This window comes from Scyliorhinus torazame, chromosome 13 (assembly GCF_047496885.1).
Source record: "Scyliorhinus torazame isolate Kashiwa2021f chromosome 13, sScyTor2.1, whole genome shotgun sequence".
Lineage (NCBI taxonomy): Eukaryota > Metazoa > Chordata > Chondrichthyes > Carcharhiniformes > Scyliorhinidae > Scyliorhinus > Scyliorhinus torazame.
This window is the reverse complement of record NC_092719.1, coordinates 203377813-203402641: the sequence shown is the minus strand read 5'-3', so window position 1 is coordinate 203402641 and position 24829 is coordinate 203377813. Positions and strand designations below refer to the sequence as shown.

At 49.2% G+C, this 24829-nt stretch overlaps 1 protein-coding gene across 1 annotated transcript in view; it reads right to left on the bottom strand.

Moving 5' to 3' along the window:
* The window catches only part of mst1rb (macrophage stimulating 1 receptor b), a 173931-nt gene that overhangs the window by 145508 nt on the left and 3594 nt on the right, over positions 1-24829 (bottom strand). Inside the window, exon 2 of the mRNA XM_072472923.1 lies at positions 10105-11580. Coding sequence (XP_072329024.1) covers positions 10105-11310 — 1206 coding nt within the window. The 5' untranslated portion in view covers positions 11311-11580. The remainder of the gene's footprint in view (positions 1-10104; positions 11581-24829) is intronic.

Here is a 24829-nt window from a genome sequence, read left to right as displayed (position 1 = left end):
GCACATATCACAGCCGGGACTGAGGCGATCATGGTGGAAGGTCAAAGCACCCGACAGACTCAACCTTTAAGTCCACTTCACCCCCGCCGGACTCTTTTTTTTAAACAGGTGGTGAATGTGGTAAACCACTGTTAGTGTATTGTATGTATTGTGGTAAACTGTTACTGTACTACATGTATTGTGGTAAACCACTGCCTGATGGCTCCGCCTCCCCTCGGGCTCGGTATAAAGGTGGCTGACCTCCGGCCCTGCCCCAGTTCGGGATCAGTGGCCAGGAGGCTTTCTGTTTAGCTTATTAAAGCCATTGTTTCGTTCACTACTCTCTTGTGTTAATTGATGGCACATCGGTATCCAGGACCCAAAACCTGTCCCCGGAGGGAAACTGTCGCTCTTTAGATTTTGACCGAGACGTCCCTCAATTGGTATGGAGACAGGTTTTCCGTCCAATTAACTGTGGAAGGAAAGCTCTTGAAACTGAAGAGCCAGAAAGGTCTTCCAGCTTCAGAGATGCGGCCAACTGCAGGAGAGGGTAAGTAACTGGAGGGCACCTCAGTGTGGAGATTCTCTCTCAGCAATGGTTTTAAAAAGGCAATTAAAATAAGTTAAGTGCAGCCAACCAACCACTGTGGGGAGTGAGATAGTGGAAATGCCCCCCTACAAGGTGGTCTTTGGCTGCGCCCCCTCCCCAGGGAGGCAGGGAGGGCCTGTAAGCCTGTTTGGAGCACTGGAACCCTCCACCTGTCGGTCGACTGCTGGGTGCCAGGTTCCAGGAGGTTAACCTGCCCCACGGTGCATCGGGAAACTGGAGGCCAACTGGAAAATCCCAGTCAGCCTCCTTTACTTGCCATCAACAAGCCTGTTAATGAGACATGTTGGGCCCCGAACCAGAGTCACCCAAAATGGGTGGCACGGTAGCACAGTGGCTAGCACTGTTGCTTCAAAGTGCCAGGGACCCAGGTCCGATTCCCGGCTTGGATCAATGTCTGTGCGGAGTCTGCACGTTCTCCCCGTGTCTCCGCGGGTTTCCTCCGGGTGCTCCGGTTCCCTCCCACAAGTCCCGAAATATGTGCTTGTTAGGTGAATTGGAAATTCCGCCGCCTGTTTGGGTACACAGAGGGAGAATTCAGAATGTCCAAATTATCTAACAGCACGTCTCTCGGGACTTGTGGGCGGAGACCGGAGCACCCGGAGGAAACCCACGCAGACACGGGGAGAACATGCAGACTCCGCACAGACAGTGACCCAAGCCGCAAATTGAAACTCGGACCCTGGCACTGTGAAGCCATAGTGCTAACCACTATGCTACCGTGCTGCCCTATGGGTACCCGAACAGGCGCCGGAGTGTGGCGACCAGGGGATTTTCACAGTAACTTCATTGCAGTGTTAATGTAAACCAACTTGTGACACTAATAAAGATTATCATATTATAAGAAAATAAACTGATGATGCTGGGAACTAGGGGGTCAAGGCACTGGTACAGCGGACAACGGCGCTACTTTCTGATCCCATCCACGTCTGTTCCTGCCCCTAGAAAGGATTGAAAATTCTGTGTGCTGCCTTCACACAATGAATTGCACACAAGCATACTCGCATCTTCGCTGTTCCTTAAAATGATATTCACTGCTGGAGTGACGACGGTATTCAAAGAAAAGGAACCAGCCTCAGTGATCTCTTCAAGTGTAAGAGTTGTAAAACACAAACACTCTCTTACACTTGGAGTGAACTTTACTCCAAGTGGCCTCATGCCCTCGATCCCAGACTTGTCTGAAAGCCGTAAAAGGAGAATGTTTGCACAGCCCAAACATTTCAGCAATGGCTCAAGTGCATATCGGTGAAATGCTTCTAAATATTTTCGGTGCTCAGATTAACAAACGTCTGTTTAAACGCCCTTCGACAGCATGGGGTGTTCCATTTCAGACACAGTCACTTTTTAATCAAAGCCAAGCTGTTTCGATCTATCGCCCTATACTGTAAAGTCTTGGAAAGTAAGGCCCCCCCCCCCCATATTGACCTGGGGTTGGGAAGAGGGCAGGCAGTGTTGGGGGGGGGGGGGGGGGGGGGGGGGTGCAGGGCAAGGAGGTGATATTTTCAAATAGGAAACCAGAAGCGAGGGTTTCCCCAGGGCCTGCAGAAATTAACTTCCTCGGGAATGTGCGGAGGCGAAGTCGGGGTGTCGAGGAGAGTGCAGAGGAACCATCGGCCTTCAAATTTGGCTTTTATCAATAAGTGCCTGAAATGGAACATCATACACTGGACGTACCCGCTATCTCAGAACCAAACTGAACTGGAGTGGAAAGGAGTCATCCTCGATCCAAAGGGATTCGCGTAAGAAGATACTTAACCATGGGCCGTTTTTTGAGGCCTTTCCAATCGTTTTTCCAGCCAGGTGCCAACCAGTTTGGCATTTTGGTTACCTGGGGGGTGAGGGGGCGGAGAGAGCTCATAAAGGGTGGCCAGCCAATCAGCTGTCGAATCTTGCTGTTTTTGATGTCAACAACAACTGGAATCCATATAGAACATAGGACATACAGTGCAGAAGGAGGCCATTCGGCCCATCGAGTCTGCACCGACCCACTGAAGCCCTCACTTCCACCCTAACCCAATAACCCCTGCTAATCTTTTTTTTTGGTCACTCAGGGCAATTTAGCATGGCCAATGCACCTAACCTGCACATCTTTGGACTGTGGGAGGAAACCGGAGCACCCGGAGGGAACTCACGCAGACACGGGGAGAACGTGCAGATACCGCACAGGCAGTGACCCAGCGGGGAATCAAACCTGGGACCCTGCCGCTGTGAAGCCACAGTGCTATCCACATATAGCGCCTTTAACATGGGAAAACAACCCAAGGTGAGAGTCTGAGAGCTGAAGGTTCAATGTCTGAACTTCTCTTTCTATTCAGAACATAATTCGGACTGCCAGGACATTCAACGGGACCTTTATAGTTCATACAGCAGGAGGTGGAATTCGTGAGCTAGCAGCATTTGTGTAGGCCCAGACTTCCCAGGTCTGTTTAAGCATGTCCACTGCTGAGGTAAGGGAGAATGATTCAGCAGCATAACATTCACGAGCAGACTCCACATTTGCCAGTCTTTCAAAATCCCAACTAAAACGTTTAGGAGCTGCTTAGCGTTAAAGGTGGGGGGCTCCCAACCAATCACCATATTTTCAGTTTCTCTTGATATTATGCCAGATATCATACAAACAAGGACCTGGAGTGGACCATTTGGTCCCTCACGCCCTCTCCACCATTTGATGAGATGATCACTTTCCTACCTTTACCTCCAATACCCTTTGACACCATCGTTCATCAAGAATCCATCTCTCTCTGCTTGAAAAATATTTAACTACTCTTCCTCCACCACTTATTGTTGTTATTGTCAGTGCAGTCTCGACGGGCTGAAGGGTCTTTTCAGCGCTGTATGACTCTATGACTCTCTGGGGTAGAGTGTTCCGCAGATCGGGGAGCTCAGTGGACGCTCTACCCTTACTAGTACAAAGTAAATAGATTTGTTATGGTTGTGTAGACTTTCAGATATATTTGAAGTTGTTTTGTGCATAAGGATACTCATATCCACGGGTTGACTTTTTTTGAAGAGGTCAGTAGCATATTGGATAGGGGAGTGAATGCGGATGTTGCCTCTAAGGACTTCCCGAAGACACCTGATGAAATTCTACACAAGAGAATAGGAGCAAAAATAAAGTGGCCACAGAATGAAGATAACCCTGTGAGCAGACAGGTACAAAAAGACATAGGCAGACAGCACAAAGCTCTGGTAGTTGGAGCTCAATGTGTAGAGTGAGGCCATCAGGTTGTGTTTTGAGAAAGTCAAATAAGAATATATGTGCAGAAATGTGGTTAGAGGGCGGCACGATGGTGCAATGGTTAGCACTGCTGCCTCACGGTGCCGAGGACCCGGGTTCGATCCCGGCCCCGGGTCACTGTCCGTGTGGAGTTTGCACATTCTCCCCGTGTCTGCGTGGGTCTCACCCCCACAACCCAAAAATGTGCAGGTTAGGTGGATTGGCCACACTAAATTGCCCCTGAATTGGGACAAATTGGATACTCTAAATTTATTTTTTTAAATGTGGTCAGAGACTAGGAGCTGCAAAGGATAAAAAGGGATTGAAGAGCAAGAGTACACAAATGACTAAAGCTCGCGGACAGATACAAAATAGGTTAATGAAACGTTGACCTTTTTTTAAAGGGGTTGGCGTTTCATTTGTTCTCCAGTTTTGGTCAGACCCCACCTGTAGCATCAGGTTCAGGTTTGGACACCAAACCTCACGATATATTGGTCTTGCAGTGCAGATTCACCAGAACAATACTTCAATGGTTAAATTCTCAGGACAGATTCCACAATGTGGCTCATTTTCCATTGGTTAAAAAGTTGAAAAGTAACTGAATCAATGTGTTTAAAGTGATAAAGGGATTTGACAGGGTAGACACTGGGGCTATCCAGAAGAAGAGGGGGACATGCGGCTGAGGAGCAGGCCATTCAGCCCCTCGAGCCTGCTCTGTCATTGAGTAAGATGATGGCTGACCTGCTGTGGTCGCAGATCCATTTTATTGCGGCGTTTTCAACATGCTACCCACCCAGGCCTTTTTCTCATCCAATTAAGTCAGGGTACCATATTATTGCAAAATAAAAGTACTGCTCTGAGAATGTTTGTATACAGAGCAGGGCATATATGGGGGGAGGCAGTGGCATAGTGGTATTGTCGCTGGACTAGTAATCTAGAGATCCAGGATAATGCTCCAGTTGACCCTGGGTTCAAATCCCACCATGGCGGATGGTGAAATTTGAATTCAATAAAAATCTGGAATTAAAAGTTGAATAATGACAACGACACCATTGACAATTGTCATCAAAGCCCATTTGGGTTCATTAATGCCCTTTAAGGAAGGAAGTCTGTCATCCTTACCTGTCCTGGTCTGGCCTATATGTGACTCAAGATCCATAGTGATTGACTCTTAAATGCCCTCAAGGTTGGGCAATAAATGCCCGCCCAGCCTGTGATGCCCACATCCCAGGAACACATTTTTAAAAATATAGGTCAGATTCTGGTTATTGTCCAACATGCAAATTTGCATTTTGGTGTGACATTACCAATGCTTTGTCCTTTTATTGAATTGCAACTTGGAAGCCATCAATGTCTTAGCCACTTGAACCTCCCTCAATTAGAAGTGGTTGGCTACCGTGGGTGCCTGTCATCCATGGCCACTGTGTTCAATTTTTTTTCACAGGGTGTGGGCATCATTGGCCTGGCCTGCATTTGTTGCACAGCCCTAATTGTCTTTATTCACATTGCAGTGGATCTGGAGGCCAGGCCAGGCAAGGGCGGCAGATTTTCTTCCCTAATGGACATCAGTGAACCTGATGGGTTTTTACAACAATCAACAACGGTTACATTAGGTTAGACTTATAATTCCAGATTTTTTTTTTTTATGGCATTTGAATTTCTCCATCTGCCGTGGTGGGGTTCGAACCCAGGCCCCCAGATCTTTACTCTAGGTCTCTGGATTGCCATTTGCCGCTCCAGTGATAGTACCACTACGCCACTGTCTCCCCTGAACCTGTTGTCATTGAACTTATCAAAAGGTGCAAAGTTGCAAGACCTGACAATTAATGCTGGGGGAGTTGAAATCCCCTAATATAATTACCCCATTATTATTTTTACACACCTCAGTAAATTGTCTACATATCTGCTCCTCTATTACCTGCTGACTGTTTGGGGACCTATAATACTCTCCCAGCAATGTGACTGCTCACCTTTCGGAAAAGAAATCTACCATCCTTTTCTGGTCTGACCTATATGTGACTCCTGAACCAGGCAGTCCCTTAAAATGCCACCTGACATAGCCGAGGAAGCCACTCAGTTGAAGGCAATTAGGAAAGCTGGCATGGTAGCACAGTGGTTAGCACTGTTGCTTCACAGCGCCAGGGACCTGGGTTCGATTGCCAGCTTGGGTCGCTGTCTGTGCGGAGTCTGCACGTTCTCCCCGTCTCTGCGTGGGTTTCCTCCGGGTGCTCCGGTTTCCTCCCACAGTCCAAAGATGTGCAGGTTAGGTGGATTGGCCACACTATATTGCCCTTAGTGTCCAAAAAGGTAGGGTGGGGTTTCTGGGTTTTGGGGATGGGGTGGGGCCTTGGGTAAGGTGCTCCTTCCAAGGGCCGGTGCAGACCCGATGGGCCGAATGGCCTTCTTCTGCACTGCAAATTTTATGATTCTCTGAATTCTATGTGCAATAAATGCTGGCCCAGCCAGAAATGCCCACATTCCGTGAATGAGTTAAAAAAAAGAAGATTCTCAGCAGCTGAATGGCCTCCTCGTGTTTTCAGTGTTCTCTTGATGCATCTTGTGTGGTAACGTGATGGGCTTCAATTAAAGTCAGACCTTTCTGTGCTATGCAAGGCAAAGTTGTTGAAACATAACTGGAGGCAGATTTTCAAATTCTCTTTGCAGCTTTGGCAAATGATATGGTGAGACCTGCACCGCGAAGGGATTGGAGTACAGAAATGAAGGTGTCTTGCTGCAATTGGACAGCACCTTGGTGAGATCACACCTGAAGTATTGTGTACAGTTTAGGGCTCCTTATCTGAGGAAGGTTATACTTGCTGTAGAGGGAGTGCAACGGAGAATTCATCAGACTAATCCCTGGAGTGGCGGGGTTGTTTTATGAGGTGAGATTAGGGAGACTGGGCCTGCATTCTCGGGAGTTCAGAAGAATGTGAGGTGATTGCATTGAAGTTTACAAAATTCTTTAGAGGGCGGGACAAGATAGACGTAGAAAGGACGTTTCCCTGGCTGGGTCCAGATTAATCTCAAAATATAGAATAGGCCAGTTGGAACTGAGATAAGGAGATAAGGGAAATGTTCAGAATGGAGTACAGTCACAAGTGGAGTACCACAAGGATCTGTTCTGGGGCCGTTGCTGTTTGTCATTTTTATCAATGACCTAGAGGAAGGCACAGAAGGGTGGGTGAGTAAATTTGCAGACGATACTAAAGTCGGTGGTGTTGTCGATAGTGTGGAAGGATGTAGCAGGTTACAGAGGGATATAGATAAGCTGCAGAGCTGGGCTGAGAGGTGGCAAATGGAGTTTAATGTAGAGAAGTGTGAGGTGATTCACTTTGGAAGGAATAACAGGAATGCGGAATATTTGGCTAATGGTAAAGTTCTTGAAAGTGTGGCTGAGCAGAGGGATCTAGGTGTCCATGTACATAGATCCCTGAAAGTTGCCACCCAGGTTGATAGGGTTGTGAAGAAGGCCTATGGAGTGTTGGCCTTTATTGGTAGAGGGATTGAGTTCCGGAGTCGGGAGGTCATGTTGCAGCTGTACAGAACTCTGGTCCGGCCGCATTTGGAGTATTGCGTACAGTTCTGGTCACCGCATTATCGGAAGGACGTGGAGGCTTTGGAGCGGGTGCAGAGGAGATTTACCAGGATGTTGCCTGGTATGGAGGGAAAATCTTATGAGGAAAGGCTGACGGACTTGAGGTTGTTTTCGTTGGAGAGAAGAAGGTTAAGAGGAGACTTAATAGAGGCATACAAAATGATCAGGGGGTTGGATAGGGTGGACAGTGAGAGCCTTCTCCCGCGGATGGATATGGCTGGCACGAGGGGACATAACTTTAAACTGAGGGGTAATAGATATAGGACAGAGGTCAGAGGTAGGTTCTTTACGCAAAGAGTAGTGAGGCCGTGGAATGCCCTACCTGCTACAGTAGTGAACTCGCCAACATTGAGGGCATTTAAAAGTTTATTGGATAAACATATGGATGATAATGGCATAGTGTAGGTTAGATGGCTTTTGTTTCGGTGCAACATCGTGGGCCGAAGGGCCTGTACTGCGCTGTATTGTTCTATGTTCTATGTTCTATGTTCTAAGTACTGAATCTTTAAAATTCTCAACCCCAGAGAGCTGTGGAAGCTCCCTCATTGAGCATTGATACCAAGGGATATGGAGATAGCACAGGGAAAGTGGTGTTGAGGTAGATGATCGTGCCGTGATGGCATTGAATGGGAGAGCAAACTCGATGGGCCGCTTGGCTTATAAAATAATAACATAATCTTTATTGTCATAAGTAGGCTTACATTAACACTGCAATGAAGTTACTGTGAAAAGCCCCCAGTCGCCACATTCCGGCGCCTGTTCGGGGACACGGAGGGAGAATTCAGAATGTCCAAATTACCTAACAGCATGTCTTTTGGGACTTGTGGGAGGAAACCAGCGCACCCGGAGGAAACCCACGAAGACACATGGAGAATGTGCAGACTCCGCACAGACAGTGACCCAAGCCGGGAATCGATCCTGGGACCCTGGCGCTGTGAAACAACAGTGCCGACCTGTCCCTATGTTTTTGTCAAACCATACTGGATTTAGCATTCCAGATTTTTTTATTGAATTCAAATTTCACCATCTGCCATGGCGGGATCCCCAAAATATTAACCTGGGTCCCTGGATTACTAGTCAAGTGACAAGACCACTAGGTCATCTCTTCCCATTGGGCTGAGTTTCACAGGGGGGCAGACAGATCGCACCACTCCACCCCCAAACTCCACCACCAGGCCAGTAGACTGATCTCTGCCATCTTCTCGGGGACTACAAAACGTTGGGCGAAATTCTCTGCCCCGCGGCACTGCAAACCCGAACTGCGGTCGTGTGGAGAATTGGGCATCCGGGCAAAATCGAGGTCCGTGCCAGGCGCCAGTTCGGGCGCTATGCTCTGGTCCCTCCCTGGTGGCGAAAACCAGGTTTGAGCCCCTCGCCAGCAGCAATATGCAAAACCGGCATTTGCATGCATTTAAATGTGATTAGCGGGTTGGAGACACTATGCTACGCCCTTCCGCAATGCTCCACTCCTCTCAGGCAGAGGTCACTCGGCTGTGAATTACTACAAGTATTTACAAATGTGGTCTGTGCGCCATGGCTGCAAAGGGGGAGCGGGAGGTAAAAAAAAAACCTCAAAAAACGTTGAAAACTGTGGGACTTCCCGAGATGGGGGGCGGTGGGCTGGCTGCCCGAGGCCGGGGGCAGTGATTTGATGCCTCCTTTTGGTGCTACTTATTGGCTGCTCACTCTGCCGAGTGCTGCCTGTGTCCTCTCAATGCTCAGGAGGTAGAAATGGTCATAAACAAAATCTGGACTTAAAAGTCTAAAGTCGATTCATAAAAACCCACTTGGTTCACAAATGCCCTTTAGTGAAGGAAGTCTGCCATCCTTACCTGGCCTGAGCTACATGTGACTCCAGATCTACAGCAATGCGCATTCTGAAGTGGCCCAGCAAGCTGCTCAGTTCAAAGGCAATTAGAGATGGACAACAAATGCTGGTCCAGCCAGCAATGCCCGCATCCCATGATTGAAGAAAAAGTTCTTTAAACCAGTCCAAACTGTTGTACACTCCAGAGGTGTAACAGTACACATACTCCAGACACCTATTCAGTAAGCGCAGAATCAGAGGCAGCAGTCTGCATCGAATTCCTTGACACTAATCGTGAAGTCCAAACCCAAAGGAACTGCAGCCAAGCTCCGCATTAGTTTCGAGTAATGTGAACCATGATCAGCCACCCACCTTACACTGGGACAATCAGTCCATAGGGAAATAGGTCTCATTATGAAGTTAGCCTGGTGATAACACTGGTTACCAAGAACAAAACTAGCTCAATGAAACGGGGATATCAAGCAGGATAAATTGAAAATACAATTTCCATTTCACAACAATAATGTCCCTCATTCTGACCAGGCCAAAAGATAGTTCCTTTCCCCATCAGGTATTTTACTTTAAAGACACAATTGCCTATAAATTGGGCCGTGACCATTTTTCGATGCCCAAGGTGTCGTTTATAGCCACTCCCTCATTCGGAGCTTGATGGCTCTCTTGATATGATCAGCGCCTAAGGGAATTCGCTAAATTTGTTTTCGAACACAGGCCTTCCTCTAAGTCATATTCCCACAATGGCTGGTCTTGTATGACCTGGCCTACACTTCACTTAAGCCGAGGCAGACTCTAGTCTTCCTTTTTTTGGTGCTTCACAGCAGATTTTGAAGAGCGGGAGGGGGAGAAAGAAGAAAAATAGCGGGGGAAAATTCCAAACTCACGTCTTGAGGGCAGTACTCCATCTTCTGGTAAAACTCCAGTCCCCTTTTGAGAGGTTCCTCTGAGCTCTCACAACAGCCTTTCATGTCCCTCTCGATGACCGCATTGATCACTTTGACTGGGAATGTGCATAGAGCTGACCTCTGGCCCACAGCTTTGCTTTGAGGAGCGCTTTCCGAGAAAACTCCGAACAGCACTTCATCATTTTCTGAAACAGAAAGCTCCTTGGCAAGATATGCGCCCGGTTTTGCCAGATAAGCAGCTTGCAATATGTTGAACAGAGTTTCCCTGCCCCCAGCCATTCTCCTCCTGCGCCTTGGCTCATACTCGCAGTGCAACACTAGCTCACGGTAATACCTAACCTCGTACTCTCCAATCTTCAAACGAGCGATTCTCGTCTCATAGTTTTTCGAAGTTATGCTTTGCCTTTGGACAGTTAGAAAATAGACATGATCTTCGGAGCTAAAAGAATAAATATAATCTATAGGATAGGAGTCTAGAAATTCGTTCAGCACAGTTAAAGAAGATTCTTCATCAGAAATGAAGGCAAACCCTTCCATTGATCCCAACAATCTCTTCATCGATATTGATTTTGGACTATACGTCTTTGCCACTGTACTGTTGACAGTGGCACCGATGAACAAATAGGTGACATGCGAATCCGCAAGAACATGTACTTGGGTTCCCAGCGGACTCGCCACACAGTCAGGACAATGGTCTGGCCTGTTGTTTTCTTTCTTGAATAGACATTTTGTCTGATTTAGCTTATCTACTTCGATGTAGTGCATGTAGCATATGCCATGTTGAGAGCTTCCACAGATATACAAGATTTCCTCTTCCTCATCAAACACAAGAACTTCATTGTCATTATCTTCCATGCCAGCCTTTGACTCCCAGTCTGTTGCACAACTTTTGCATACTTCACAGTTCGGGCTGCCAACGGGACCCGTTTGCAGGGAGGCTATCTTTTCGAGAGCTACGTTTAAAGTGTATACGTGGTTCCGCACAGCTAGAAACACACTTTGTGCATTATATTTATACACCGCTATATTCTGTATTGGTTGCTCTGCATTAAAACTTGGCAGGGTGTAGCGGAAATCAAAGTTGAAGCTTTCAGCCTCCTTCAGGCAATCCTGAGTGTCACAGAATGAAATATTTGTCAATAAGCAGACAGTTAACCAAAGGAAGAATTCTGCGCCAAATAGCATCCTGTTGCCAGTTGTCACTTCAGCAAGGTGCGCTGGGAATGTGAAGGAGATCAACAATTACTAAATTTTCCCAGGCTCAAGGCCAAATCCTCAACTCGTGATGTTTCCGCCACAATTTCGGTATCACGACAAAGAACCAAAGAAAACGTGGTCACAACACATTGTCTTGCGCACTGAACATCAGGAAGAAATCGTGCAGTCCGGACTCAAAGCTAGTATCCGCTTCACGGTCACTCCTACAGAAACCATGCGGGTGTGAAGGCTGTTCTCCTGATACACCAGAGAGAAAAAAATTAATAAAGTTAGAAGCCGAACATCAAGGATCGTTGAGGAATTTTCTCCTCTTGTTTAATGCAATAACATCTGAATTACAATCAAAAAATAGGCACAATGAACTTAACAGGACATTTCATCGATCACAAAGAACTCACAACACCTTATCTCTAAAGCATATTCACGTATTCCGGAAGCTTTTAAAATAGATCACCTTGGGCGAATTTTGGGCTGGATCTTTGCTCTGGGAAGTCCCTCAATCCAGTAGACCTGCCTTGGTTTAAAAGTTAGGCACACTTTCTGTTCCAGAAAGGCAGGTCCGCTAACCTCATTAGGAGCTTATAAGGAGCTGCAGAGGCAGGAGAGTGCTGAGGTGAGCTAGTTAGAAGGCCCATCTTGTTTCTCTGGGACCTATTTCCAGTTGTGTTAGAAGCTGTTAGGCCCCCTAGCCCTCACCCCCTCAACCCTCCTCATATACCTCATGCCAACCATATCCGCAGCCACACCTCATGCCTCCATGCCAACTCAAAATCCCCACCAACCCAGCACCCATTATGTGCAGACCGCAGAGGCCATGTAGAGATGAACAACAACTTCTAAAAATGTAATGCGGCTCTCACTCCTACACACTTGATAGTGAAAAATCTCCCAGTCATGAAAGCCATTCAAAACCTTTGAATATCAAGCGGTTAATCTTTTCTGAAAAACAGGCACATTCCTATTCAGAGCCCCATCGGAGACAATGAATCTTTTAATAGCTTCTTTAAGCTGGCAATCAAATGGTCAACTCCAAACGCCTGCTGAGGCAAATGTGGCTTTTGAAACTAATCCAGGCATTCATAATTATACAGCCCTTGGGGAAATGTCAACAAATAATGTTTCAAGTTCTCATGCAACCCAAGTGTGCAATTTTCTTCGAACATTCAATCATCCAATGTTTGTCATTTGAGTTCCGTTGCTTGCAATTCATTCAGGTGTTTTAAAAGGACTCTACAGTTTCCACTACCCCCCCCCCCAACCCAGAAATATGATAATTGCTAGATAATCTGTGTTTTAATGATGTTGGTTGAGGGATTCACATTGACCAAGAGAGTGGCAACATCTACCCTGCCATTTTTCAAAATAGTGCCATATGATATCTGGGATCAATATCATAATACTGTATCCTTCACTGTTGTCCCTGAATATTATTTTCTGTCTTACTGCTCTCAATCTACGATTGAAAATAGCACAGCTAAAGACCACGCACTCTATATGTTAAATTTACACCTCAAGTCACTCCCACAGTGAATAGAAGATGTGTAATTGAGAGTACCTCACCTTGGCTCAATGCACACGACCCAGATCCACCCCATGTTTGAAAGGACAAAATGTGTCATTCAATCTTCGAATATACCAGGACCTGGTTGCAGAGCTGGCCAGGAGGAGAGCGAGCTTTAAGAAAATCAAGGCGACCCTCTTCAAGAAGGAGATGCTGCACCCAGTGCGCTTGTGGATGACCTACGAAGGCCGGGAACTGTGTTTCGGGATGCCAGGGGAGGCAATAGAGTTAGCCAGAGACAATGGACTGGCAGCGGAAGGAGAACATTGAACTTTGGTGGAGATTCTTTTGCGCTGTGTTTCTGGGATTGGGTTGGGTCACTGTTATATGTGTTTGGGACCATTGTTTTGCTTTGGGTTTGATTCTGTTCTTTGGTGGGTCATGGGAAGGGGGTTGTTCTCTCCGATTGGGCTTGGGTTGTTTTGTTTGTATAGTAGGATGGCTGAGCGGGGGGGGGGTGAAATCAGTGGGGGGGGTAAGATGCGAGGCCATAGTCGGGGTCGACCAGGCTACATGGGCGGGCTAATTCACAGAAGCACAGTGGGGGGTGAGCAGGTGGTTAGTGGGGGAATAGGGGTTGTTATTTTGGGGGCCTTGGCGGGGGAAGGGGTGATGAACTGCTGACAGGGGCGGGGCTTCTAAAAAGTGGTAGGAATAGGAACGATGACGGTGGGCACCCAAGGGTGAGCCTGAGGAGGTGCCTGGTGGCTGGCCCAAGAGGGACTATGGTTGATCGGCAGGGGGCTGGGGAGGAGCCCCCCGAACAGGCTGATTACGTGGAACGTTCGAGAGATAAATGTGCCGGTCAAGAGGGCCCGTGTGTCCGCACATTTAAAAAGCTTGAAGGCGGACATGGCCATGCTACAGGAGACTCACCTAAGGGTGGGGACCAGGCTGGACTGAGGAAGGGATGGATAGGGCAAGTATTTCACTCGGGATTTGATTCATAAAGGAGGGGGAGTGGCGATTTTGATCAACAACCGCATGGTGTTTGAAGTGGGGAGTTATGGTGAGTGTGAAATTGGAGGGAATGCCGGTGTTATTAGTGAATACCTATGCCCCGAACTGGGACAACGTCGAATTTATGAGGCGAGTGCTGGGGAAGATCCCCGACTTGGACTCACATCGGCCCATTATGGGGGGGGGGGATTTTAATACAGTTCTGGATCCGAGATTGGATCAGTCGAGTTCGAGGTCGGGGAGGGTGTCGGCGGCAACAAAGGAGCTTTGGGGGTTTATGGAGCACATGGGGGGGGGGAGGCGGATCCGTGGAGATATGGGGGACCCAGGGCGAAGGAATTTTCATTCTTGTCCCATGTGCACAAGGTGTACTCCCAAATAGACGTTTTTGTTTTTGAAAGGAAGTTGCTGACAGGGGTGGTGGATGTTGAGAATTCGGCAATAGTGGTGTCAGACCATGCCCGCACTAGGTGGACCTGCAGGTGAGCAAGGGGGGGGAGGGCAGCACCCACAATCTAGGCTGGACGTGGGGTTGTTGGCGGAGGAGGAGGTGTGTGAGCGGGAGAGGAAGGTCATCCGGGGATATGTAGAGATTAATGACAGGGGGAGGTCTCGGCAGGTACAGTATGGGAGGCACTAAAGGCAGTGGTCAGGGGGGAGTTTATTTAGATCCGGGCACATAGGGAGAAGGCGGAAACGGCGGAGATAGAAATGCTGGTGGAGGAAATCCTGCAGGTGGATAGGAGGTATGCAGATGCCCCGGAGGCAGGGTTGCTAAAGGAGTGGCAGAGGCTGCAGATGGAGTTTGGGCTACTATCTACGGGAAAGGTGGTGGGGCAGTTGAGAAGGGTGAGAGCGGCAGTATATGAGGATGGAGAGAAGGCAAGCAGGATGCTAGCGCACCAATTGAGGAAGCTTTTAGTCTTAATGGCTGAAAAAATAATTTCCCATTTAGCTTTAAATTCAATAACTTCTATATGATATTAGATGGCCAGCATTAATTTACAGGATGTATTCCAATCTCATCAAGATCTGAGATCATTCTTATTTTACTTTGATCTATGATTGCACTTGACCCAGCCACAGTGATTATTGTTGTGCAAGAAACCGAAAGGTATCCGACATTCTCCATACATTTCCTGTAATAGCTGATTTTAATCACACACCATCACTTAGTCACTGTATGGGTTTGGGGGGAGGAGCTAGCAAAATAATGAAGCAGAATTCATAATTAGATCACAACGTAACTCAAGACTACCAGGCAATGCCAGTTTCTGAACTATACACACACACACATATGTACACATACATACGCACACGCATACACACACACATACACACACACATGCACGCACACTCCAAAATGCATGCAGACACATGCCAAAACACATGCACACACCACACACACGCACACCCACACCCCAAAACGCACATACACACGCACCCCAAAAAGCACGCACACACCCAAAACGCACACACCAAAACGCATGCACACACCCCAAAACGTACGCGCACACACCCCAAAACGCTCGCACACACACCCCAAAACGCACGCACACACATCCCAAACTCACGCGCACACACCCCAAACTCACGCACATGCACCCAAAACGCATGCACACACACCCCAAAATGCACGCACACCCCAAAACGCACCCCCACACACCCCAAAATGCACGCACGTGCACCCCAAAACTCACGCACGCACCCCAAAACTCATGCACACGCACCCCAAAACGCACGCGCACACACACCAAAACGCATGCACACATACACTCCAAAATGCACGTACACACATGCCAAAACACATGCACACACTCCAAAATGCACGCACACACATGCACACACACACCCCAAAACTCACGCACACGCACCCCAAAACTCACGCACACACACCCCAAAATGCACGCACACACCCCAAAACGCACACACACCCCAAAACGCACACACACACCCCAAAACGCACACGCACACACCCCAAAACGCACTCACACACCCCAAAACGCACGCACACACACGCCAAAACGCACACACGCCAAAACGCACACACACACCCCAAAACGCACACACACACACACCCCAAAACGCACACTCACACACCCCAAAACGCACGCGCACACCCCAAAACGCATGCACACACCCCAAAACGCACACACACCCCAAAACGCACACACACACCCCAAACCGCACACGCACACACCCCAAAACGCACGCACACACTCCAAAATGCACACGCACACACCCCAAAATGCACGCACACACACCCCAAAACGCATGCACACGCACACACAAATGCACAAATTCTGAATGCAAGGATGTGAATGCACCAAACAATGAGCAATATTTATTCACAAAAAGTCGACCTGCCAGCATTTATTACCCAACCCAAATTGCCCTTGGTTAAATGGGCTCCCCTTCACAGTGCAGTTAAGAGTCAATCACATTGCTATGGATTTAGAGTCAAATAGAAGACAGGCCAGGCCTGGGAAAGGTTGGCAGATTTCCTCCCCGAAAGGACATTACTGAGCCAGCTATGTTTGTACAAGAATTCAGCAATTACATGGTCACCATCTCTGTTACCCCCTATGTTAATTCCAGGGTTATTTCTGAACTAAATTTAAATTCCCCAGCTGCCAAAAATTCATCAATGGCTGTAAAGCATTTTGGGATGTCTTTCAGTTGTGAAGGGCGCTATATATACTGTAAATCTTTCTTGTGACAACATGGGTCAGATAAGGAATGTTAATTGTGACTGTCTGGTCTATCAAAGGCCTGATTGCAGAGTCGCTCATTAAAAGCTAAGTCATTTCAATCTGAGTCCCCTTTCCATATCTGCCTGACTCTTCCCTTTCAGAACTGTACACGATTGGTTGATTGGAAGGGAGATACAATAATAACCACGCCCTATTTTGCTGCCCTTGTAACTGCCTGCCCAGACAACAAGCATCGCATTCTGGTGCATGAATCACAGCCTCATTCTATAACAGTTCTGCGGTTGAACATTTGTGGAAATATTAAATCCCTACTCCATGTAACGCCATTAGGAGAGGCTGCATTCTAATGAGATGCCTCATTAGAAAATCTGACTGAAGTCAAAGACTAAAGGAGATTTGCGGGAATGGGTCCAGGAATGAAAGACTGGGGTGGATTCATTGGAGAGGCTGGGGCGCTTTCGCTTCGAGGGAAGAGGGTTTGGAGGAAATTTGATGGTGTTTTGTTTAAGATCATGAGGGATGGGGGAGGGGGTACAGTAGCACAGTGGTTAGCACAGTTGCTTCACAGCTCCAGGGTCCCAGGTTTGATTCCCGGCCTGGGTAACTGTCTGTGCGGAGTCTGCACGTTCTCCCCATGTCTGCGTGGGTTTCCTCCGGGTGCTCCGGTTTCCTCCCACAGTCCAAAGAAGTGCAGGTTAGGTGGATTGGCCGTGATAAATTGCCCTTAGTGTCCAAAAGGTTACGGGGATAGGGTGGAGGAGTGGGCTTAAGTGGGGTGCTCTTTCCAAGGGCCGGTGCAGACTCGCTGGGCCGAATGGCCTCCTTCTGCACTGTAAATACTATGACCTGGACAGAGTGGATGGGGAGAGGCTGTATCCACTAATGGAAGGGTCAAGAAGCCGTCGCTGGTTAGGACAATATTTTTATTGCCCATCCCTAATTGTCCACAAGGAGGCACTGGTGATCTGCCTTCATGAAACACTGCAGGCTAGGTGGCCTAGGTGCTGCTAGGAAGGGAGTTCCAGAATTCTGACCCAGTGACAGTGACGGAAAAGCAATATATATTCAAGTCTCGATGGTGTGTTGATTAGAGGCGATGATGTTGCATTTGTCCTTCGAGGTGCTACAGGTCGCAGGTTTGGAAGGTGCTGTCAAAGGAGACTTGGCGAGCGGCTGCAGTGCATCCTGTGCACAGTGCACACTACCGGCAATGTGCATGAATGTTGAAGGTGGTGGATGGGGTGTCAATCAAGGGGGCTGGATGGTGTTAAGACTCTTTGGTATTATTGGAGCTGCACTCATCGAGGCAAGTGGAGAGTATGCCATCACACTCCTGACTTGTGGCTTGTAGATAGTGGGCAAGCTGTGGGGAGTCAGGAAGTGACTTACTCGCCAAAGGATTCCTCGCCTCTGACCTGCTCTTGTAGCCACAGTATTTATATAGAACCCTGGAAATGTTATGGCACAGAAAGAGGCAATTTAACACTTGGGGCGGGATTCTCCGCTCCCGGGACTAAGTGTCCGCGCCATCATGAACGCTGTTGCGTTTCACAACGGCGCGAACAGGGCCCGGGCACGACCTAGTCTGGTCCCCACAGGGAGCCAGCACAGCGCTGGAGCGGTTCACGCCGCTCCAGTGTCCCACCGCGCCAACTCGCACATGCACAGTTGGGCCGTGCCAGCCTGCGCATGCGCGGGGAACTTCTTGCGCGCGCCGGCTCCGACGCAATATGGCGTGGGTGTTCAGGGGCCGGCCGCAGTGGAATGTAGGCCGGGGGGGTAGGGAGCAGAGGCCTGCCCGCCGGTCGGTGGACCCCGATCGTGGGCCAGACCCCTTCGGAGGCCCCCCCGGGTGAAGGAGCTCCCTCCTCCCCCCCCACAGGCCTCCCCGAGCGTTCCCGCAGAGTTCCCGCCGGCAGCGACCAGTGGTGGACGGCGCCGGCGGGACCCTGTCGTGTCGGAGCGGCCGCCTGGCTCATCCGGGCCGGAGAATCGCCGCTCGCCGTTTGCAGCGATTCTCCGAGCGGCCCGGCGCGATTCGCGTGGCGCTGGTTTCCGGCGGGTGGGAGAATCGCGTGCAGGGGTCAGGTCGGCGTGACGCGATTCGCGCGATGCCCCGCCGATTCTCCAACCCGGGGTGGGGGGGGGGGGGAATCGCGCCCATCATGTTTGCAGCAGCCAATAAAAAGAGAGAGAAAAAAGGGGCGAGATTCTCCGGTATCGGCGCGATGTCCACTGACCAGCGCCAAAAACGGCGCAAATCAGTCCGGCATCGCGCCGCCCCAAAGGTGCGGAATCCTCCGCATCTTGAGCGGCCGAGCCCTAACCTTAAGTGGCTAGGCCCGCGCTGGACTGATTTCCGCCATACCAGCTGGCGGGAAAGGCCTTTGGTGCCCCGCCAGCTGGTGCGGAAATGACATTGCCGGGCGGCGCATGCGCGGGAACGTCAGCAGCCGCTCACGGCATCCCCGCGCATGCACAGTGGAGGGGGGGTCTCTTCCGCCTCCGCATTGTGGTGGAGACCGTGGCGAAGGCGGAAGGAAAAGAGTGCCCCCACGGCACAGGGCCGCCCGAGGATCGGTGGGCCACAATCGCGGGCCAGGCCACCGTGGGGGCACCCCCTGGTGCCAGATCGCCCCACGCCTCCCCCAGGACCCCGGAGCCCCCCGCGCCGCCTTGTTCCGCCGGTAAGAGAGGTGGTTTAATCCACGCCGGCGGGACAGGCATTCCAGCAGCGGGACTTCGGCCCATCCGGGCCGGAGAATCGCCGGGGGGGGGCCTGCCAACCGGCGCGGCGCGATTCCCGCCCCCGCCGAATCTCCGGTGCCGGAGAATTCGGCATCCAGCGGGGTGGGATTCACGCCAGCCCCCAGCGATTCTCCGACCCGGCGGGGGGTCGGAGAATCCCGCCCAAGATTCCAGCCACTTTCCAGCACCTGATCCATTGGCTTGCAAGTTACAGCAATTCAGATGCAGATCCAGGTACCTTTTAAATGAGTTGAGCATTTCAGCTCGAAACATCAATTCGGGCAATGAATTCAAGGCCCACCATCCTCTGGGTGAAAAAGGTTCTCCTCTTGTCTTTCTCATCCTTCTACCAATCACCTTAAATCTGTGCCCCCTGGTAATTGCCCCCTCAGCTAGGGAAAACAATTCTTTCCTTTGAGCCCCTCATAATTTTGTATACCTCAATTCGGTCAACACTTTGCCTCCTCTGTTCTAAGGAAAACAATCTTTGCCTATCCAATCTCTCCTCATAGCTGCAACTTTCAAGCCCTGGCCACAGTCTTAAAAATCTTCTCTCCAGAGTAATCATGTCCTTCCTGAGGCGCTGAGGACCTGGGTTCGATCCCGGCCCCGGATCACTGTCTGTGTGGAGTTTGCAGATTCTCCCCGTGTCTGCGTGGGTTTCACCCTCACAACCCAAAAATGTGCAGGTTAGGTGGATTGGCCACGGTAAATTGCCACTTAATTGGAAAAAAAAAGAATTGGGTTCTCTAAATTTATTTTTTTTTAAAGAAAAAAAAAAATTTTGGAAACAAACAAAAATAAAACTTTAGCTGTGGCCCAACCAGCATTTTACACAGTTCATAGGGCAGCATAGTGGTTAGCACTTCTGCCTCACTGCATCAGGGACCCAGATTCAATTGCGGTCTTGAGTGACTGTCTGTGTGGAGTCTGCGCGTTCTCCCCGTGTCTGCGTGGGTTTTCTCCAAGTGCTCCGGTTTCCTCCCACAGTCCAAAGATGTGCAGGTTAGGTGGACTGGCTATGCTAAAATTTCCGCTTAGTGTCCAATGATGTGTGGGTTAGTTGGTGTTACAGGGTTGTGGAGATTGCGAGGGGGCCTAGGTAGCGCGTTCTGTCAGAGGATCGGTGCAGACCCGCTGAGCCAAATGGCCTCCTTCTACATTGAACAGATTCTATGGATTCTAAACATTGCATCCCTGCTTTTCTATCAAATACCTCATCCAATAAGATAAAGCAGTCCATATTTTTTTTAATCATCTTATCACCTGTCTTGCCACCTTCAGGGACCTGTGGACATGTATTTCAAGATCTCATTTTTTCTCTATCAATATCCTCCCATTTACTGCATATTCCCTAGCTTTTGCTTCCAGGCACAAAAACATTAAATTAAACACACTTAAAACTATACTTGCACCAGGATTCTCTATTGCGAGCACCAGGATTCTCCATTACGAGCAATAGGATTCTCCATTACGAGCACCAGGATTCCCCATTGCGAGCCTGCTCCGCTATCGCTGTGAGCCAAATCTCTCGCTCACTGCAATGGGACCCGAGAATTCCGCTGCAATTAACGGACGGAGAATCCCACTCCTTGGGTGAAATTCTCCGTAATCGGCGCGATGTCCGCCGACCGGCGCCAAAAACGGCGCAAATCAGTCCGGCATCGCGCCGCCCCAAAGGTGCGGAATCCTCCGCATCTTGAGCGGCCGAGCCCTAACCTTGAGGGGCTAGGCCCCCGCCGGACTGATTTCCGCCCCGCCAGCTGGCGGGAAAGGCCTTTGGTGCCCCGCCAGCTGGCGCGGAAATGACATTGCCAGGCGGCGCATGCGCGGGAGCGTCAGCGGCTGCTCACGGCATCCCCACGCATGCGCAGTGGAGGGGGTCTCTGCCGCCTCCGCCATCGTCTTGTTAAAAACTTTATATACAACATTCACTGCACCTCCCTCGTCAATCCTCTTTTGTTACTTCCTCAAAAAACATGATGAAATGAGTAAGGCGCAATCTTCCACAAACTAAAACCATGCTGACTATTCATTCTAAATGCCATTTTATCCTGTCTCTCAGAATTGATTCCAACACAAAGTCAGACTGAATGGCCTATACATTTTCAGGCCTATCCCTTGCCCCCTTTTTAAATAATGGTACAACTTTAACAGCCCTCCAATCCTCTAGTACCTCACCAGTATCGAGTGAGGGTTGGAAAATGATCTGTTATTTCCTTCCTGGCTTCCTTCAACAGCCTGGGATGCAATCCATCCAGCCCTGGAGATTTATCCACTTTCAAGCATGTCAGTCCCTCCGGTACTTCTTCCCTCATAATGCTGATTATATCTAAAATGTCATACTCCTCCCGTTTAACTAGAATGTCTGCATCATCTCTCCTTAGTAAAGCCAGAGACAAAGTGTTCATTGGGAACCCTACCCATATCTTCTGCATCAATGCACCAGTTACCATGTACATCTCTGATCGGCCTATCTTTTACTTAGTTATTCGCTTTCTCTTAATGTACTGGTGAAACATCTTTGAGCTTTCTTTGACTTTACCTACCAATTATTTTGTATCCTTGCTTTGGTCCTAATTTCCTCTTTTATTTCACCCCTGCACTTTCAAGCTCCCCGAGGTTTTCTATAGTATTAAACTATTTGTGACTGTTACAAGCTAGTTTTCTTTTCCTGCTTTACCTTAACCAAAGGGCTCCAGATTCGGCAGTTCCACCCTTTTTTCATTTTTGGGATATGCCTACACTGTGCCTGTAGAATCTTGCTTTTGAATGCCTCACACTGATTTGATGCTGCTTTGCTTTCTATTAGCTGTATCCAGCCAACATCCGGCAGGTCACCTCTGACGTTTTTGCAAAATTTGTCTTCAGAACTTTTACTCCTGTTCTATCTTTGTCCTTTTCCATAATGATGCTCAATCTAACTCTATCATGGTCATTATCTCCCAAATGGTCCCACCTGCTACTTTATCCACTTTGGGCAGCACAGTAGCACAGTGGTTAGCACAATTGCTTCACAGCTCCAGGGTCCCAGGTTCGATTCCGGCTTGGGTCACTGTCTGTGCGGAGTCTGCACGTCCTTCCCGTGTGTGTGTGGGTTTCCTCCGGGTGCTCCGGTTTCCTCCCACAGTCCAAAGATGTGCAGATTAGGTGGATTGGCCATGATAAATTGCCCTTAGTGTCCAAAATTGCCCGTAGTGTTGGGTGGGGTTACTGGGTTATGGGGATAGGGGGGAGGTGTTGACCTTGGGTGGGGTGCTCTTTCCAAGAGCCGTTGCAGACTTGATGGGCCGAATAGCCTCCTTCTGCACTGTAAATTCTATGATAATCTATTGCCCAGTTTCAGTTCCTCAGACTAAATCTAGAATTGTACCTCCTCTCACTGGGCTTCTTACGGGCTGGTTGAAAAAGTTCTCTTGAATTCAGTTCAAGAATTTTATGCCCACTGTCTATATCCCAGTTGATATCAGGGTTGTCAAAGTCCCAAACTATTACTGCCCTGTTGTTTTTGCACTCAGAAATGTGTTGACGTATTTGCTCTCCGAACTCCCTTGCATTATTTGGGGATTTCTGGTACTCTCCTGACGGTGTGACTGTCCCTTTGAGCTCAATACATACAGCTGGACTAGATCAGATTCGAGTCAATGATAACCCCCAGGATGTTGATAAAGAGAGATTGAACAATGTTAACACCATTGAGTGTCATGGGAAATGGTTGGATTCTCCCTTGTTGGGGATGTTCATTGGCTCGCACTTCGGTAGCGCAAATGTTGCTTGTCACTTAGCAGCCCAAGCCTGAATGTTGTCCCGGTCTTGCTCCATTTGTGTTTTAAGGAAGGGAGGCGGGTGGGGTGAGAATGTGGATGGGGGAGGGGGGAAGAGGAGTTTACTGAGGGACTACCAGAGCTTAGGGCCGAGGCAGCTGAAGACACGCTGCGAAGGAATTATGATGCACTTCCTAACAGCACTGTGGATGTACCTACGCCACACGGACAGCAGCGGTTCAAGAAGGCAGCTCACCACCGCTTTATCAAGGCCAAATAGGGTCGCCAACTGTGATTACGCTTATTCCTGGAGGTTTCATCACATGTGCCCCCATGATCCAGCCATTAAGTCGGACAATACAGCCATCCTTATGGCATATTGCCTTCCAACGCAAAAAAGACTCATTAGCCAATTGGATGTGTTTGACTGTCAGCCAAACAGTTTGCCCCCCCCCCCCCGCCCCCGGCACCCCCACACCCGCCCCACCCAATTTTCAATATTTCTGTAACTGAAGAGAATGTGCCAAAGTCAACCATAGAATTATAGAATTTACAGTGCAGAAGGAGGCCATTCGGCCCATAGGGTCTACACTGGCCCCTGAGAGGGCACCCTACCTAAGGGTGTAATCGAACCCGGGTCCTTGGCACTGCGAAGCAATAGTGCTAACCACTGCACTACTGGACCTCCAACTTTATTAACATCCCGATGATTTCTCTCCCAGGCTACACACAGCAGTGTCCTGGAGATTGGTCTTCAATGACTGGAGACTCCAGGACAATCCTGGAGGGTTGGCGACCCTATTAGGGAGAGGCAATTAATGCAGCACTTGTCAGCGATGCCTACATCGTGTGAAAAGAATAAATAAGAGGCCAGGACTGGAGGAGGGCAGAGAGTTTGAAAAGTCTGCTCCAACAATTCGAAAGGAACATGATCAAGTCAGCAGACAGACTCGCCCTCGTGTCATATTTTCTCTCTCTCCGGGGTTTACCTGCAGTATTCCACAGCCAAAGCAGTTAAACCTGTTTGCATTGCAGGCTGGCTGCTGTGAGTCGCAGCTAGGAAGGAGGTGCAGACCCTGGTTTCCCTCAGCCCATTTTTCCATCAAGGCAGGGGAACAGGGCCAGTCAAGCAAGGATCAGCGCATGGAGACCAACATAGAAAGAAAACTGTAAAGAAAATCCACAACGGTTCACTGCATGAGAATTTTAAATCCAACGAGGTGTTTACTAATTCTAATGTACTTTTACAAATATTTTTATTTCCCCTTTTTGATAAATACTTGATAATAAAACAGAAAAACAAAGAAGAAAACAGTGTCGCCCCCCATCCCCCGCCACCAAAAACCCCGACCCCACCCTCCCCAATAGCTACACGGTGACCAGCCCTCGAAAGTACAAAATAAATGGTGGCCATCTTTTGTGGAGCAGCTCAATAGGCCCCCCCCCACTCGTGGTGGACTTGACTTTCTCGAGGTGCAAAATCTCCATGAGGTTCCCCCAGCCACACTGAGGCACAGGGTGGCGAAGCTGACCTCCACCCCGACAGAAACCGTGTGCGAGCAATCAGCATAGCGAAGGCTAGGACATCCGCTCCCGCGCCAGTCTGGAACTCCGGCAGGCCCGACACCCTGAATACGGCCCCTAAGGGACTGGGCTCCAAATCAATGGTTAGAATCGGCAACCTGGTGCTGAAGAAGGAGACTCAAAACCTCGCCAGCCCAGGGTGTGACCAGGACATG